This window comes from Hylobates moloch, unplaced genomic scaffold (genome assembly GCF_009828535.3).
Source record: "Hylobates moloch isolate HMO894 unplaced genomic scaffold, HMol_V3 SCAFFOLD_13, whole genome shotgun sequence".
In the NCBI taxonomy this organism is placed as follows: domain Eukaryota; kingdom Metazoa; phylum Chordata; class Mammalia; order Primates; family Hylobatidae; genus Hylobates; species Hylobates moloch.
In genome coordinates this window covers 64,517,831-64,536,541 of record NW_026652288.1, presented here as the reverse complement: position 1 = coordinate 64,536,541, position 18,711 = coordinate 64,517,831, and the positions used below count along the sequence as shown (strand labels likewise).

Genomic DNA, 18,711 nt, shown 5'->3' with positions numbered 1-18,711 from the left:
CTGGCCACTCTGGACAATCTGTGAGGCCTTGGGAAAGGCACTTAAGCTCTTACAGTTTTATACCCTGTGTGATAGTGTTTACAATAGCACCTACCTCAGAAGGTTGCTGTGGAAGGTAGTAAGATATGTGTGTGAAGCTCTTAGACTCATGCCTGGCACTCAGTGATTGCTCAGTAAATATTTGTTGGGTGAATGATCCTTATGTTGATCAGAAGCTCTAACTGAAGAATGAAAATGAGGGGAAAATCCTGCTCCACATCCTTTTCAGACAATAATTAAAATATTGATTTGTCAGAGATCTCATCCTCCTGTGAAACTATCTTCCTTTAAGACTTTAAGAATTCCCTGTAATAATCTTTTTAGTTGTCTTTAACATATTGACAATCTAGAAGAAATCCCTGTAAAATGCCACATATGTGATCCTAGAAGAAAAAAAAATGCTTTCCCTTACACTTATGTTCTTCCTTCTTCTTCATTAAAAAAAATAGAAAAGAACTCACACAAGCTGGTGCCAAACCTGGATATGTCTGTGTCCAGGACTCTGATTCCTAAAAACATCAAGTCATTATAGAAGACATCAGGACCATTGAGAAGACAGTCAGGAAATCAGAGGGGGAGAAGGTCAAGAAGGACGAGGCCCTGCAATCCTTTTTATTCCCCTGGTGTCCTCAGGATGGTGAATAAGAACTCTAGGAACGTGCACCTGCAAAAGAAGATCCAGGGCAATGTAGGGATTCCACATCCTGAGCTTGCTTTGATAATATCTTCTTGCCAGCTATCCCCAATTCCTGATTTAGTTCCTCTTAGGGAGAGCTATTCTGAAAGGTCTCATCAGAGAAGCTTATTTGGTTTCTACTGGGCAAGTAATAAATGCATTGTAAACATTCCAGATAATGTTTATGTTTCAAATTGGTTTTTCAGTTCCTTTGCAATTCTTGCTCAAGTTTTCCTCACCTTCTAAGTCTGAAAAAGTAGTTTCCAAATCACGGTGAAGGCATTATTGAAAAATCAAGACCTTGTAGAATCTTACAGTCATTTGAAACAGGCCAGGCTAACGGTTTAACCTGAAAGTGGAATGGATTTCCCATCAGGGTTCCCATAGTGAACAACTATGTTTTTGTAACCTAACACAATGAAGGGAGTTGTCACTAGATGATTCAGCTAGTTAGAATCTCAACTCCCTTTCTGGGGAGGAAATCTGAAGCATGGTGTTTGTATTAGAGGCTAGGGTCATGCTTATTTGGACTTCAGTTCTCCCGCATCAAAGCCAGTTAGAGACTATGAACAGGGAGGGGGAAGGAAGGTGAACTGTCCACCTGGGCCAGAAGAGCAAGCAGTGTAGCCAAACCAAATCTGTCACCTTTTTTTGAGTGTCTGTCTTTCTAATACATATGCTCACTCGTTCTCTCTCTCTCTCTCACGCGCGCACACACACACACACACACACACACGTTTCAACTCTCCACTGCTGTAAAGCTGTTCTTGGTAAAATTCCCTAGGGCAAAATCAACTGTAACTTGAGTTTTCAGCTCACTTAGTATCAGTGGGAAATTTGCCATGTTGGACTTTGACAGCCACAAAAACCAGTCTGACTGAGAGTGGCGAGGCCATGAGGTCTAGGTGGAGTATGAACTCACCAACTTGGAATGATTACTTGGAGAATGCTCATACTGCCTCTTATTTATGCTTCGGTCCAAGTCTTTGAGAGTGCTGAAGTCATAGAAATGACCAAACAAATGTATAGTAGGAAACTTTTTAATTCAGAACTCAAACACAAAATAATGCTCCTCTGTCACCAGGGATCCCTGGAAAATGATGTCTAAAAATAAGCTCTGAGCAAACCATCCTCGGTTCTTGTCCTTGTGGCATCTTCAACTCCCAACTGATGGAAATCTCACTGGTCTGAACTTCAAATGGTATGAAAGCAGGAGTGGAGAGTTTCACCCCAACCTTTCTGCAAAAAAGCAAGCATATTTTATATAAGGTCAAAAGACCATGTGAGGCCGGAGAATAGAGTCTGGAGGCAGGGAACCTAAGGCTTTTCACACCGACTTCCTAGAACTAAATTGAAAGGAAAACCCTAACTTTCCATGCCTCAGTAACAAAAGGACCAGAGGCTACTCCCTTTGACCTTTTCTGCGTGGCAGTTGGGAAATTGTCTGTAAGCGACAAATCAGACAGATTGCTGGTAGAGACTTTGTTTCCAACTTAGTAACTTCACTCCAGACTCTGAATGGTCTGACTGTGGCTCTGATCAGACTGATTGTGGGCGGAGTCTTCAGTTTGCATAGAAGTATAACTTTGTAACTTCACCGTACCCTCTGATTGGTTGCTTTTTGCAACCAATCAGATGTTTGCGCAGGAGTGTGACCTTTGTAACTTCACTTCATCATCTGGTTGGCTGCTTTCTGCAACCAGTCAGACTGATTGTGGGCTACCACTTCATTTACATGAGGTGAGCATGAAGCGGCCAATGAGAAACTTCCAGGGGTATTTGGACCCAAGAAGATTCTGTATTCGGGCCCTTGAGCTGGTGCTCCCACTTCCACAATGTGGAGTGTACTTTCATTTTCAATAAATCCCTGCTTTTGTTCTTTTCTTGCTTCATTCTTTGCTTTGCTGGGCGTTTTGTCCAATTCTTTGTTCAAAACGCCAAGAACCTGGACAACTTGCAATCATGACCAGTGTCACAGGTAGGGAAATCCTTTTACAAGTTAGACCTGGGTAAAGGAAATGAAAATAGGCTTTATTATTTCTCTCCTCTACTGAATCTAGACAATTCTTTTAAAAACTTTTAATTGCATACATCTCTTGTTTGTTGATAGTTCTATTTTGCTACAATAAAACCAAGTTTGTAGAACAGGAGCTGTAGCTTTAATTTTGAGACATCAGGTTAACCTTGAAATCATTTGTCGAATTAAAGTAGAATACAAGTGATTAATGTCTCAAAATTATGTTATTTAGAAGTGTCAAGGAAACAGTCCCCGAATCTGATCAACATTGTAGTAAAATCAGCCCAGTGTGTGAAGGAAAGAGCATGGGTACGTGAGTCAGGGAGCCCTGCGTAGGAGGAATCCAGGCCTAATTACTCGCCAGCCTTGTGACTTTGGCCTGCATGCTTAACCCAGATGAGCTTCAGTTTCCTCACCTGTAAACAGCTTTGCACAAGGGAGCTGTAAAGTTAAATTACGGCATCAGAGTGACTTGCATGTGCCCACTCTCCTTCTGCTCCACGCTCCTCTTCCCCTGAATGCACAGAAACTGGATACGTATTACCCAGGAACACTGAACAGTTTTTGTCATTCTCCCCAAAGGCAGCTGTGATCTGTGGAAGGAGGCCAGCAGGAGAGAACTTGCCACTTTTCCCAGGGAGGACCTGGTCTCCCATCAGACAGAGAGAGGAGCTGCAAGTGGACTGCTACTTCTCCTACCTCACAAAGAGAACCACTTGGTGAACCAGGTTCAAAAGGTGCAAACACATGAATTCATCAGTTTACGTTTTTTAGAGTTTTTTATTTTAATCAACGGTTTTCTTCTCAACTGAAATGAACCTTCCTGGACTTGTGTAGCCTCATGTATAAAACTAGAAAGTTGGGCCACCTACATCAGTGGACTTCAACTCTGCTTGTGCACTGGAGTCATTTGGAGGACTTACCCACAGACATTCTGTTTCCCTTGGGCTGAATCAGGGTGTGTCGCTTTAGAAAACCATAGACCATTTTCTGTTGAAAGTCAAATGGTCTTTGAAGCCCTCCACATCTCACGTGCCAGGCTCTAATTATTCAACCCAAGGAAATGATACTCAAATCAGAACACGAGAGTCCTTTCCCCTTCAAGTATTTGTGCACTAGTTGTCTTAGGTGCCCTGGATGTCTTCAGCTCACCCATTCAACAGGAAGTCAGACCAGCCCTTCTGGGTAGCTAGCCCTCAGGAAGGGAGACCCAGAGCCACATCTTGAGCTTCAGATCATAGGGCAGGCACTCCAGGAGGTGTCTTGTCTGAAAATGGCAACTGAGACCTGGGAGAGTTCTTGGCTTAATGAGCCATCAGCTGAGCAATGTTGCAGATAAAGATGGGGAATTGGTGATTAATTCTAGTTTAATTGGGCCAACAGAGCTTATTTTTTAGCCCAAGAATAACTTGAGCTACAACCTAAAGTGAAGGGAAAGCCAGGAAGCTGTGTGTAAGGTGGTCTTACACTGCTCCCTGCCTCTGCTTCTCTCTACTGTGGTTGTCTGCCTTGATTATAGTTCCAAATAAAGGACAGCAACTGGCTTCCCTGTCTGGTCCCACACTCACCTTTTCCTGAGAACGACTTCTCCTGCATGTACCTGGTTGCAGGGATGGCTCCCAGCAGCCATGTTTTTGCAGGCCCCACAGGCATGGGCACTTGGCCCCACAGGCATGGGCACCTGGCCTGGTCTTGTCCAATGCATGTCCGTTCTCTCACAATCTGGACATGGGATGAATCTCTTGAACTGAAAAAACTATAAACTTCAGAACTGTCAGTAGCCATATTTTTTGTGTGTGAACTGAGAACCAGAGACAACGAGACTGCACTAAAAAGAATAAAGTATATGGATAGAAAGAGTTAAAAACGCAAAATGTGGAGTATGACATTCCGAATTTCCAGACCTTTGTTCCCCTGTCCATGAGTTCCATCATCCTATCTGCATCTCCACCTTTGAAGTTTATAATTAACGCCCCTTTGTTTTAGGTAACTCAACTGGCTTCTGTTACTATAATCAGAATGCTCTAATGATCATTGCTACTATATAGGAATCATTACATTTGTCATGTTCAAATGAGTAAGAAACTACAAGGAAGGAGAAATACATGTGGAAAAACACAACTGGGGTGCAGGAGATCTGAGTTCAAATCTTCCTCCTAGAATCTCATAACCACATAGAATCATAGACTGTTTATGTTAATTCTTAAAGGTAACTCAGTTCCACTGCCAACTAGCTAGATGACCTTGGGAAGAGTTTTTAACCCCTGTGGGATTAACTATAAAATGGCCATAATGATTCCATTCACTCTATTGAGGCTTCTTTCAGCATGAAAATCTATGCTTATATAGCACTTGATATAAGGAAAAGGAGTTTTCCCTGGAATTATTCTTGAAGCCACATTCTGTGCATGAAAAGGTTGAAAGAGCTAACCCTAAGAAGCATATACCAGCTGCTTATGTTAATGATAGGTAAAATTGAACATTTTCTAATTTAAATATAGTAAATGTCAATTTTCCCTAACTTTTCATAAGATGTTTTGACTTTGCTTAAACACAAATAATCTTAGAACTCAACATATTCAACTTCCCTCTTCATCTGAACAAAATTTGGCAAATATCAATTGAGAGCCAACTAAATGCCTGACACTATGCTAGCCGCTGTGCCCTCAAAGAAGAAAATAGAAGGTCCCTGCTCTCTGAGACTTCAGTGAAGGTGGGGAAGCTAAGGAGGATACACACTCGTGCATCGTGGTCAGATTGGGGCTACCATGCAGGTGTGGTGTGTGTAAGAACAAAGCGGGAGTCATGAGCAGGCTGAGGGTGGGGTGGTGGGGGAAGCAGGCAGGGGTGTGATGAAAGGCATCATGGATGAAGTAACAAGTTCAGTCAGGGTAACAAGGCACGGTAGGGTAGGCTGGGCAGAAATAGTAGGGCCTTTCCGGCAGTTTTGGCGTATCCAAAACATGGGGCTGAGAACCAGCAGCTCATGCTCTGGAACCTGCAGTTCTGTGATGCAGTAAAAACCACTGCTTCCAAGGGTATCATGGATTAAGGGTGATTCCAGAAGGGATGAGGGAGCTAGAAATGAGCTTTACTATAACCGGGGGAAGTCCAGTATTTTAAAATTTATCACGAAAGATAACAAAGGAATCCAACATATATTGGAGTGATAGAATCCCAGAAAAGTAAATATAGTGAATCACAGATAGAGACATCTCCTCTGAGAGAGTGGGCTGATAAAAATAGTAAATAATCATAAGTAACTTTTTTTTAGTGACTGCTAAATGCCAGATGCTTCAAGCTTTACACACATTGACTCATTTCTGCATACCACAACGCTATGAGGCAGATTTTATTATTTGTGTCAGAGAGGTCCTCTCAGTAAGGCCTTCTTCTTCTCTCACCTATTCCCCTTTTCTGCTCTTATCACCGTCTATACCCTCTGTGTTTTACTTATTATTTTTTATTTGCCTCTCTCTTTCTGATAGAGTGGATACTCCTTAAAGGCAGGAATTTTGTTGTTTGCTTTGCTTACTGCTATATCCTCAGCACTTATAACACATAGTAGGAATCAATAGATGTTGGTGAATGAATGAATTATAGAAATAGAGGTACACGGTACACAATGGTTAATAGCTTGCCCCAAATCAAACAACCAGGCAGTGGTAGGGCCTGGGAGCAATGGTGTGAGTGGCTGGGAGATCTTGGGCTCACAGAGAGGCATAATGAAATTGAGGGTGGGGAGACTGGAGCATCAGCCTGGTTAAAAAGAGGCTTAAAAACTCATAGATTCACTTATTTTAGTCATCCAACTATTCAATACTATTTACTGAGCACCTATTATGCACCAGACATGCTCCAGGTACTGGGGAAACAATGGTGAACAAGGCAGAAGGTGTCTGCACTCAGTGGGGAGGGGAGGGGAGACGGCAACAGAAAAGGAAACAAGCAAATACACAGAATAACTTCAGAGGCTGATAAATTCTGTGATGATAATACAGCAGAGTAATGTGATGGAGCATAACTAGAGATAGGGGGAATATCTTCCCTAGATAGGTCTGCAGAGAGGACTTCTTTGACAAAGTTACATATGAGCAGCATCCTGCAGCACGTATGTTTCTTTTTTCTGGGGAGAGGGTTTTATTATCAGATTTTCAAAAAAATCTTTTATTTTTTATTTTAAGATTCTCAAAAACCTGCTAAGAACCACTCCTCTAGCCCTGCTTTTTGTCTTATAGATTAGGAAACAGTCCTGGAATGTAAGTGACTGGACTGAGTCCACACAGCTGGAATATAGCAGAGTTGGGGGTCTCACTCCAGGCTTTCTCTTTCCAAGCCCCTCACTCTTCTCCATGCCCTACTGACTTGGAGATGGGGGAAAGAAGACAAAATGAAATTTAAGCACTTGAGGGTGAAGTGGTTGTGTTAGTTCATTTTCACACTGCTATAAAGAACTGCCTGAGACTGGATAATTTATAAAGGAAAGAAGTTTAATTGACTCACAGTTCTGCATGGTTGGGGAAGCCTTGGGAAACTTTCAATTACAGCGGAAGGTGAAGGAGAAGCAAGACACCTTCTTTTTGTTTTTTGTTTTTTTTGAAACTGAGTCTCGCTCTGTCACCCAGGCTGGAGTGTAGTGGCACTATCTCGGCTCACTGCAAACTCCATCTCCCAGGTTCACACCATTCTCCTGCCTCAGCCTCTCCAGTAGCTGGGACTACAGGTGCTCGCCACCACGCCCGGCTAATTTTTTTGTATTTTTTTGGTAGAGATGGGGTTTCACCATGTTAGCCAAGATGGTCTCGATCTCCTGATCTCGTGATCCACCCACCTTGACCTCCCAAAGTGCTGGGATTACAGGTGTGAGCCACTGTGCCCGGCCGCAAGACACCTTCTTTACAAAGCAGCAGGAAAAACAAGCGTCGAGAGAAGGGGGAAGAGCTCCTTATAAAACTGTCAGATCTCATGAGAACTCACCCACTATCACAAGAACAGCATGGGGGAAACTGCCCCCATGATTCGGTTCCCTCCCCCTAGTGAGGATTATGGGTATTACAATTCAAGATGAGATTTGGGTGGGGACACAAAGCCTAACCATATCAATGGTTTAAGAATCACTTTCTCCCATTTTGGCCCCAGGTGGGATAGATCAGCAGACTGGAGGGTTGCAATGATTATGCTTCAACAAAGGATGCTGTCATTCACCCATAGTGCTCAGGCTCTGTCACCAGTGGAATCCTGTCTCCAAGCCGTCAGGCCGAACACACATTCCCTTTTGTTGGACACACGGTGGTGACCCAATGATGCTCTTGTGAGGATTTGCCTGCCTCTGCCTGAGCAGGTGGGTGGTTCCAGCTTCCCAACTCCACTGATTTATTTCCTCAGGCCATCCTGGATTCTGGCTTCACCCCTGTTAGTGTGCTGAGGCCACACTTCTTGGGCCCTCCTCCGGTCCCATGCCACATCACTAACCACAGCTGGTCTCCTCAAATTTTGCATGTGTCCCGCCCTCTAGTTTTGGGCCAAATCCTTCAGACTCTAGATTCACGAACCTCATTCACCTTCTTCTTCTAAGCTAATGCCTCCCTACTTTGGTCCTTTTCTATTTTCTGTACTCTCTATCCTGTCCTGGTGGCAAGGCCCTTCAGGCCTGGCCCCACCCAGCCACCCTGTCCACCTCCCACCGCCATCCACTGGCTGGTGCAATCTGCTGTTCAAGGCTTAAATTTATTCAGTGCCCAGCCCCTCCTTCTGCAAGGTAACCACCTAGAAAGTTAGTCTAACACCCTTTCTCTGCCCTGTGTGGGGAGCCTGTGGAAGCTGGTCTCAGGATCTGGCTGGGTAAACCATCTGATTACCTCCGTGTGGGTTCTGACACTCCTAGCCAGTTCTGTTTCTCTGAACCTTGTTTCTCCACTCTGCTTGCCAAGTTCCTTTCTCTTATTTTTTTCTCCCTCTCCCTCCTTTCCTCCCTCCCTCTATCCTTCCTTCCTTCCTTCCTTCTTTCCTTCCTCCCTCCCTTCTTCCCTCCTTCCCTCCTTCCCTCCCTCCCTCCTTCTGTCCCTCCCTCTCTTCTTTCCTTCCTCTCTTCCTTCCTCCTTTCCTCTTTCCTTCTCTCCTATTCTCCTCCTCCCCCTCTCTTCTTCCTCTTTTTATTTTTGTCCCATGCTTTAGGCCTTCCTTGGCCCTTCCTGGCATTGCTTTTCCTGACAGCAACACTCAATAATTTTTAAAAAGCACCTGAGCCCTTTGTGTTGACTGTTGCCACCTCTGTTGTGGTGCAGTTTTGTTTTAGAGACAGATGTCCAGGGACGCTGAAAACTGAAATCCATCCTGCAGAGCTTGCTGTAGGCAGAGTAAAGAAGTTTGCTCTGTAGTTTTCCCAACAGCCTCCTCAAATCCATGGGTGACGTCTCAGACACCTTGTATTTAATAGACAAGGAAATGAGCTCAGGAGATTTGCCCCAGGTTGTAAATTAAATCAGCACAAAGGTAGAAATGAACACAGAGCTCTCAGATTGGAAGCTGTCCAGACAGCTGCATGGAGCAGGGGCACAGCCCACTGTCTTTCAAAGCCTCAACCAGGGCTGTTGCATCTCGGACACTTGGCAGTTACTGAAAAGTCATGTTAGGCTTTCCTGTTGATTCTTTATCTTGTGGAGGAGTTGCACAGTCAATGCCTTGTTCAAGATTAATCATTTTCCCTGTTGCCTATGACTGAGGCTCTTTCTCACGTCCTGCCCCTGGTTTTGCCTGTCCCAAGGATTTCGTCTGAAGGGCGGGACATTCCCCCTGCCTCTTCTCACCACAGCTGGAGCCTGCCATTAGGACCAATGAAAGCAAAGTACCTCATCCACTCAGTGACTAAGAATCGCAGTATTTAAGAGGTGGCAGGAATGAGCTGAGAGTGGTGTTTGCTTTCTCCACCAGAAGGGCACACTTTCATCTAATTTGCGGTATCACTGAGCTGAAGACAAAGAGAAGGGGGAGAAAACCTAGCAGACCACCATGTGCTACGGGAAGTGTGCACGATGCATCGGACATTCTCTGGTGGGGCTCGCCCTCCTGTGCATTGCAGCTAATATTTTGCTTTACTTTCCCAATGGGGAAACAAGGTATGCCTCTGAAAACCATCTCAGCCGCTTCGTATGGTTCTTTTCTGGCATCGTAGGAGGCGGCCTGCTGGTAAGTCATTCAGGATTATTACTGAATTCTCTCCGTTTCCTAGATGTTTTCATTATGTATTTTCATGGAAAGTTTTTTGTAATGCATATTTCCAAATCAAGTGACTTTTTTGTTGTTGTTCATTCCTTTGAAAGCAGATTATACAAAAGCGAGATTGGTACAGTATAGCGTAGTAATTTTATTAGATGTTGTTTTACAAAACACTCTTTCAACTAAAAGTGAACTGCCTTTTTGCTAAACTCTATAGGTAGGAAACAGATATTCACTTTTAAATCAGATTTGAAAGACTATAGAGTTTCTACTAGAGCGGGTAGTCATTTAACATTTGCTCTGGGGAGCTGGAAGGGGTTGGCTGATTCTCTGCCTAAATCAACAGTTTTGAATCCAAATTCTCTGCTGTTTATTTTCAGCCATCTGTGATAGGGAAAAATAATGAATTGTGAGTGCATTGCTATTTTAAAAGAACTCTAAGCTTTCTTCTTTATGTAATGCTGGGGTGTGGTGTCTAGGAAAAACCCTACAGTTAGCAGCAGGTCGGTGTCTGAAGCTAATAGTGGAATGTGTTGTTTTTTCCAAGATTTGTTTTTGATTGAAGTGAGAGGAATTTCCCTGCCAACCTGGGAGCTGAAAGCATTAGCTTCAACCACAGCATGGAAAGAATGTGAACAAACTTAAGTTTGCTACTTTAAAGTGCTGGGATTAAAAATTTTAAAGAGAAATTTTATGGAATGGTACCACACATGATAAATTTTCTTAATCAAGTAAAAGAGTAAAACATTTAAACCTAATACACGGATTATGGCATGGCAAATCTGCCCTAAATTATTTATTTAATGAGATTTTATTTAATTTTATTTTATCTAATGAGATGGGGTTTCGCCATGTTGCCCAGGCTGGTCTTGAACTCATGGGCCCAAGTGACCCTCCTACCTTGGCCTCCCAAAGTGCTGGGATTACAGGCATGGCCACAGTGCCCGTCTGCCTCAAATTTAAGCATTATTATCATGTTAACATGATTATTTGTCTTAAACATAACATCACACTTAAGTTTCTTTCGATCTTGAACCTGAAGTATTTCATATTTACTATATTTTAAGAGCTTAATATTGTTAAGTTAAAACTATGCATTTGTATAATCAAGGAAGCAGTTCAAATTTATTATATATAGCTTTCATGTCTCCCATTTACAAAAAAGTTTCAGTTATTCTATTAAAGATTTGTTGGTATATTCTGCATTTTACAAGGGGAAAAAAATCAGATTTAAAAAAAGGGTTTAATATTTCCAAGAGTTTGTATCTGAGGTTGTGTGATAAACTCTTGAGGAATAAACACATTTACAGTTTATTATTTTACTCCTCCCATGTTACACCCTCACCCTAAAAAATGCTTTGACAGATTGCATGAAAACAAGCAGATGTGACATTTAGATGGTCTTTTTCTCCTCAGAGGTTTACAGTCTTTGGGATATCTGGTCAACCTAATCAAAGCCAGTTAACGTCATTGGAAATAAATATATTTTACCAAGAGATGCCTAACCTGACCCATATGAGCCTGAGCAAGTCAATGACTTGACTTTGTTTGTTTCCTAACCAGATGCTCCTGCCAGCATTTGTCTTCATTGGGCTGGAACAGGATGACTGCTGTGGCTGCTGTGGCCATGAAAACTGTGGCAAACGATGTGCGGTAGGTCCTCCTGCCCTGGTGGTGAAAATGACTCCTAAGATGTAGCTGTGGCACTCTGTGGCTCACTTCCTGTGTTTCTCCTTTTCCCTAGATGCTTTCTTCTGTACTGGCTGCTCTCATTGGAATTGCAGGATCTGGCTACTGTGTCATTGTGGCAGCCCTTGGCTTAGCAGAAGGACCACTATGTCTTGATTCCCTCGGCCAGTGGAACTACACCTTTGCCAGTACCGAGGGCCAGTATGTAATTATTCTCTACATGGCTACACATTTTTATCCACCACATGTATATAGTGGCAGCTCTATCAAACCAGATAGGCATCCACTTATCCATCCATCCACCCACCTAGCCAGTGTTTATTCTCACTGACTCAGGCATGGTTTAGGCAATAGGTATCCAAGGATGGATGCCAAGTCCCTGACCTAAACAAGTTCTAAATGTTTCTTTTCTTTTCTTTTTTTCTTTTTTTTTTTCCCAGAGACAGGGTCTTGATCTGTCACCCAGGCTAGAATGCAGTGGCACAATCATAGCTTACTGCATCCTCTAACTCCTGAGCTCAAGCAATACTCCTTCCTCAGCTTCCCAAATACAAAGTGCTTTTGAATAGATTCAATAATTCAGTCCTCATAATAACCCTATGAAGTGACTTCCTATTTTAAAGATGAGGAAACGAAATCACAGAGAGATGGAGTAATTCATCCAAGGTCACGTTGCCAGAAAGTGGCAGTTAGCATTTGAACCCAGGCAGTCTGGATGTAGAGTTTGTGTTCATATAGTGCATCTCAATTACTTCATACATTATACCAGAACAATTGCCTGATTAAGTGTAATACATTTTACTATTTTATAAGAAAGTATTATAGAATCCATATATAATAAGAATGGCAACTATATGAATTTAACCCAAGCCCAGGGCAAATCATGCCCTTACCCCTATACACACATACACTCATATAAAACATAAAAACTATGTACAATGCCCCCTTTTTTAGTTATTAAGCTATGTAAGTAAGGCCTATTCACAATCATAATATCAAGATAATTTGTGCTGTTCCACCATTGTGTGTTGATACTTTTTTTTTTTAATCAGTTATCAAGAAAAGAACAGAAACAGCACAGCTGATAGAAACGGATGTATGTGGTGATGAATGGATGACATGTTTCCTTGAGCAGGAGTTGATTCTGAGTTTACCTTTTCCTTACTCAACTTTCTGAAGTTGAATTTTGAAAGGTTTAGTTTTGCGATTCATGATTAAAAATAATATTAATAACAAATTATATTATCAAGAATGTTTGTCCCCATGAATTTAAAGCATGTAGTGAGGATATATGAATCTCACAAATTTAGCATAGTTATGAGATCATGAATTTGAATTAGCTGGGTTCAATCACAGCTCTGCACCTATCTATAGGAAAAGGTGAACTGAGCTCTCTGCATCTCAGTTACTCCACTGGTAAAATAAAATCAATGGCAATTGTCATGAGAATTAATGACATAATATGTAAAATGTTCCCCACAGAGGCTGCCACATTGTGAGCAACTGCCACTGTTAGCTGTTAATGTTATCTACTACCTTACAATAAACATAACCCAATGGTAGCCTTTGAAGGATAATTGATACTTACAGAAGTTTGAAATTTTGGTGTTCAAAACTGTGATCAGTCATGACTCAGCTTTTATCAGAACATACTGGATGTACTAGTAGAAAATGGCTATTCACATATGTACAAACATACAAAACTATTGCACAAACAGACTTCTAAGAAAAGTCATGACTTATGCAGCCAGAATGCAGGGAGAGGTGGTAGTATCGCTAAATGGTTTTTATAGCTATTTGACTGTTTGCCCCTCCCATTATCCACCCTGGATTCTACAAGAAACCTTCCTCCTCTTCTACGTCATTCTTCATTTAAAACTGTCCAAGGATTTCAATATGGGAAATAACTAACAGTCACAAGCCACAGGTTAGTTGCCCGGGAGCCAGGTGGAGCCAAAGAATTTTTTTTACATTGCAACCTGAAAATATAGATTTTTGTTCTGCTGACATGCAGAAAGGGCCACAAAAACAGAACTTTTTTTGAAATGAACAGCTATAATCTCTGATTGGCTCAATGAACTATTCTAAAGTTAGGTCTCAAATTCCAAGCCCCTTTGTTCTGTTGTGGCAGGAAGTTGTGATAAGAAAAGAATTATACCAGGCCTCTTTGTGGAATGAAGTCAAACCTTGATTTTCCCACATGATTGTATTATATTTCGTTAAGAATCCAAATACTCTGTAGCAAAGGCTGAAATTCTAGGAGAGCTATCAGAAGTAGAATTTTTCAGACTGGAAGAATATCCAGGTATTTATAAACTCGACTAAATCCTAGAATCTATAGTCAGATATCACCTCGGTATGGTTTGCTGACATTTCACAAAGCAACTTCATGTTGTTATTTATCATTCAACTGCTTTTAAAATGTGTTGAGTGGCTATTGTGTGTCAGATACTGTTCTAGTGGCTAGATATACAATGATGAATAGGTCTGGCTCCTACCTTCATGGAGCTCAGCCTTATTGAATAGATACATAAGCAGGTGTTCTCCCTGGACTAGGTTAGGTGCCTTTCCTCTGTGGCTCTTCCGTACTTTGTTTTCCGATCAGCATATCTGTTGCATTGAGATTACTTGTGACTTGTCTCTGCCTTTAGAAGCTATGCTCTTTCAGGACAGAGCCCGTGCCCTGTGCTCCATTATATCCCCAGCTCTGGCTCAGTGTCAGACTCACACTGAGTGCTCAATAATCTTTGTTGAATGAGCAAATGCAGTGCGCTACATGCTATTATCAACACTTGGGCACAGCATCATGAAAGTGAAGAGCTATCAGCCGGGCGTGGTGGTTAACGCCTGTAATCCCAGCACTTTGGGAGGCTGAGGCAGGAGAATGGCTTGAACTCAGAAGGTAGAGGTTGCTATGAGCCAAGATTGGGCCATTGCACTCAAGCCTGGGCAACAGAGCCAGACTCCGTGTCAAAAAAGAGTAAAGAGCTATCAAATTAGTTGGGTTTAATCCCATGAATTTGCTTCATGTTACAAATTAATTTATTCCTTAAAAACAAAAAATAGCTTTGTTCCAAAGGTCTCAGTTGAAAAATTCCAGCATATTAAATATCCAAACTTGCCAGAATTTGGATAATTTTCAAAAGTGACAAATTGAGATGTAATAAAATGATCTAAATTAATATTTTAAAGTTCAAAAAAAAACTAGCCTAAAGAGATTTTATTTTCTAAGTATTCACTCAATATTCAATACAAATACCCATCTTTTATACCAATAACAACAATAAAATTGGAAAACAGTTTTAAAAAACACATACACGTACTCTACTTTAGCACATGAATTATTTTCATTTTTCTGCATTTGCTCGTAGTTTACTTCCATATACATACATGAATCTTACCTAGCTTTAAACACAGCACAAACACAGTTCTGCATTTTTATTTTTGTTTATAAGAATTCAGATGCCTGTTAGGGAATATAAACATCATTATAAGGTGAGAATTTCTGACCATGTAATCCTAGATTGGGGTCAAAAATTATAAATTATAATTTTATGTTTATCATTACAGTAGGATCTGGGCTAAATTCCTCCATTTTGTGGAATGACATGCATTGGAAGAAACTTATACAGGATATTGAATAATTCATTCCTTTTTTCTGAATGAAAAACCACCAAACAAAAGTAGTTTATGAAGTATCCCCTTAAGTATGACCATGTGTCAGAAGTTTCTCTTTTTACCCACAGGTACCTTCTGGATACCTCCACATGGTCCCAGTGCACTGAACCCAAGCACATTGTGGAATGGAATGTATCTCTGTTTTCTATCCTCTTGGCTCTTGGTGGAATTGAATTCATCTTGTGTCTTATTCAAGTAATAAATGGAGTGCTTGGAGGCATATGTGGCTTTTGCTGCTCTCGCCAACAGGTAAGAACCTGCATGAAAATGTCGTAGTCTGGCCCTGGTGTTAATATACCATTGTTTTCATCATAAAGAAAAAGGCAAAACCAAACATGCTTGACCTACCAGCATTTATTCTGATATCATCTTTGTAGCAATACAATTATAGCATTCACTTCAGCGGTCAGTAACAAGCTTCCTCGAGTCTCACAGTCACAGGATTGTCTTAGTTCTTTGCAGTTGGCTCTATGTACACAAGAACATGCTGCCCATAGACACAGCGCTCCCTTCAGGATCTAATTCACTGCCTCTGCTCTCGCTGCAGAGACAGAAAAAAAAGAGATGTCTGCTCTTTGTTTGCTGTTATATTCCCAACTAGTATACATAAGTAATAGCCAACCATTCAATGCATCAGGCACTATGCTAAACCCATTTTTCAGATGAGACTATGACTCAAATATTAAGCAGTAGGCTTAAGATCACCTACTCAGGAAATAACAGGCTTCAAACCTTGAGTCATTTTGTGCAAAAGCTCCTACTTTTAACCTGTATTCCACACTTGCTGTTTGGTTGGATTTTCTGCAATTCCTTCCTAATAAGGAGTCATAAAAATGCCTAAGCAGTAAGTATGGAGGATCACTAGCAATCTTTGAACAGCAGCTCATGAAAAGCCTTTCGTTGTGAAAGAAAGCCAGGAAGCACTTGTTTCCTGGGGATATGATTTAGGAGAAAAAAATGCATTTGTTTGTAGCAGTGAAAGTTCTTGTTTCTATATCCTCCATATATATATATATATAAAATTGAATGGATGAAAGTCCAACTTTGATCCTATCTTTGAGAGGGTTATTTTATGTCTTATATTTTTCAAACCATTTACTCCTCTGGTGCCAGATCTGTTAACTTTCTTTTAAAAATAAGACAAAAACCTAATGAAAACTGAAAGTCCATTGCTACCATGAAAAACTTTGCTGAAAATAAAAGGAAACTCTCTGTAATTTTGGGGGAAGGTTAAAATGAAAATCTAGTTTTCCTTATCAGGCCAGTATAGCAAGATTGATAATTTCTTTGGCAAATTTCCAAGAAAATAAGGGAGTGGGAAACCTTCAATATGGAGCTTCTTTCAAACAATATGGTTGGGGAAGGGCAGAGAAGTATCCTCTAGGGATTGCTGTCATGCAGCTTACCTTTAGCCTTGAATTTCATACAAGGCAGAGTTCAAAGTAAGTGATTACTTGCACTAAATGTACTCACTTAGTACATTTTGGGGACAAACATAAAGAGCCAATGACCAAAATGGCTGAAGTGATTTGGCAGGGAATGATACTCTCCCCTGATTTGGGGTAGTAAATACACCGGGTTTCCCAGCTGAGTCACTGTAGGGATGGCTTCTTCCCAGATACTACAGGGAAGATCTGTTACCTTTGTTTATAAGACAAAAGACACTTTGAAAGGGCAGGGCTTTTCATGTAGAAGAGTCAGGTCCCTAACTCGGTAGCATTTAATTTGAAAGGTTACCCACATTGAGCTCATACCAGTGTGAAACTTCCATGGCATTATCTTTTAAATCCCTAAGATTAAAACCCCACACAAATGCACTCAAAGCAACCCAACATCAGTATCCTGCAGTTTCTATGGGCCCTTTCTGTGGCCTTTACTCATAGAAGACAAGGGATCTGGGTTTGTTTAGGAAACATTCTGTGAGCATTGTCCAAGCCCTAAGTATGGTTGGCCTAAGCTTTGCTGAAGCTGGGATCAGTCTGTTTATGTTTGCTTAAAATAGGAACTTAAAGGACTAAAATGTCATCATTATTTATCCTGATTATAACCTAATGGTATTTTATTTTCTTTACAGCAATATGACTGCTAAAAGAATCACCCCAGGACAGAGCCACAATCTTCCTCTATTTCATTGTAATTTATATATTTCACTTGTATTCATTTGTAAAACTTTGTATTAGTGTAATATACTCCCCATAGTCTACTTTTACAAACGCCTATAAAGACTGGCATCTTTACAGGACGTCAGTGTTTAAATTTAGTAAAGTTTTTTTGTTTTTGTTTTTTTTTAAGGAATGAGGAAACAAACCACCCTCTGGGGGTAATTTACAGACTAAGTGACAGTCCTCAGTATATCTGAGATAAACTCTATAATGTTTTGGATAAAAATAACATTCCAATCACTATTGTATATATGTGCATGTATTTCTTAAATTAAAGATGTCTAGCTGCTTTTTATAAGACCAAGAAGGAGAAAATCCGACAACCTGGAAAGATTTTTGTTTTCACTGCTTATATGATGTTTCCCATTCATACATCTATAAATCTCTAACAAGAGGCCCTTTGAACTGCCTTGTGTTCTGTGAGAAACAAATATTTACTTAGCGTGGAAGGACTGATTGAGAATGTTCCAATCCAAATGAATGCATCACAACTTACAATGCTGCTCGTTGTTGTGAGTACTATGAGATTCAAATTTTTCTAACATATGGAAAGCCTTTTGTCCTCCAAAGACGAGTACTAGGGATCATGTGTTTAAAAAAAGAAAGGCTAAGATGACTGGGCAAGAAGAAAGATGGGAAACTGAATAAAGCAGTTGATCAGCATCATTGGAACACGGGGAGGAGTGAGGGCAGGAGGACCACGAGGAAATACCTTCAAAACTAACTTGTTTACAACAAAATAAAGTATTCACTACCATGTTGTTGTTGTTTAGTTTCATTGTCCTTAAAAGTTCTCTTTTTTCTCCCCCCGCTTTTTTATTTTCCAGTTTGCAAGTTATGTGGCCCCTATTGCTAACAGCTTCCTGTCTTTTTGTTTCCTTATCCTACTCTCTCATCCTCTTTCTCCTCTTCTTTCTCTGCTGTCTGTAAATTGCCACTGCTGTACCTGTGGGATCATCACTCCAGTTAGGCAGTGGTCCTTTCTACCAGGTGCTGCAGGTATCAGCCTCCCTGGAAGGGTAAGGGGCATTTTTCTCCTTACTGTACAGGGTTAGGCTCTTTCAAGTCATGGGATTCCCGGACTTATCGGGAATTTTCTATAGAAGTGTTCTGTTTTTGGTGTTCATTGGTCTGGACAACAGACAAGCACATTTATAAAGAAGCATAACCAGCTATTAGACAGCAGAGCTCCTCCTATGGTCAAGCTGCCCTGCGGTGGGCGGCTCCTGACTGAA

At 41.1% G+C, this 18,711-nt stretch overlaps 1 protein-coding gene and 1 long non-coding RNA gene across 3 annotated transcripts; one reads left to right on the top strand and one right to left on the bottom strand.

Moving 5' to 3' along the window:
• Nucleotides 1-1,739: 1,739 nt before the first annotated feature.
• LOC116481125 (uncharacterized) lies at nt 1,740-9,510 on the bottom strand. Its single transcript, XR_004251425.1, has 3 exons — nt 8,973-9,510; nt 3,149-3,325; nt 1,740-1,954 (listed from the first exon to the last, which is right to left on the bottom strand). It is a non-coding gene; the product is annotated as an uncharacterized LOC116481125 (long non-coding RNA).
• A 73-nt stretch (nt 9,511-9,583) lies between these two features.
• TM4SF1 (transmembrane 4 L six family member 1) lies at nt 9,584-18,233 on the top strand. Of its 2 annotated transcripts, none has more exons than XM_032173818.2 (5): nt 9,584-9,917; nt 11,511-11,600; nt 11,692-11,837; nt 15,383-15,583; nt 17,389-18,227. In XM_032173818.2, exons 1-5 carry the CDS (start codon nt 9,741-9,743, stop codon nt 17,492-17,494), a joined length of 720 nt encoding a protein of 239 aa, XP_032029709.1. In that variant the 5' UTR covers nt 9,584-9,740; the 3' UTR covers nt 17,495-18,227. The 2 variants fall into 2 exon arrangements, with proteins under 2 accessions (XP_032029709.1, XP_032029708.1); XM_032173817.2 differs by having other exon boundaries at nt 9,591-9,917; nt 15,383-15,563; nt 17,389-18,233.
• Nucleotides 18,234-18,711: the final 478 nt, after the last annotated feature.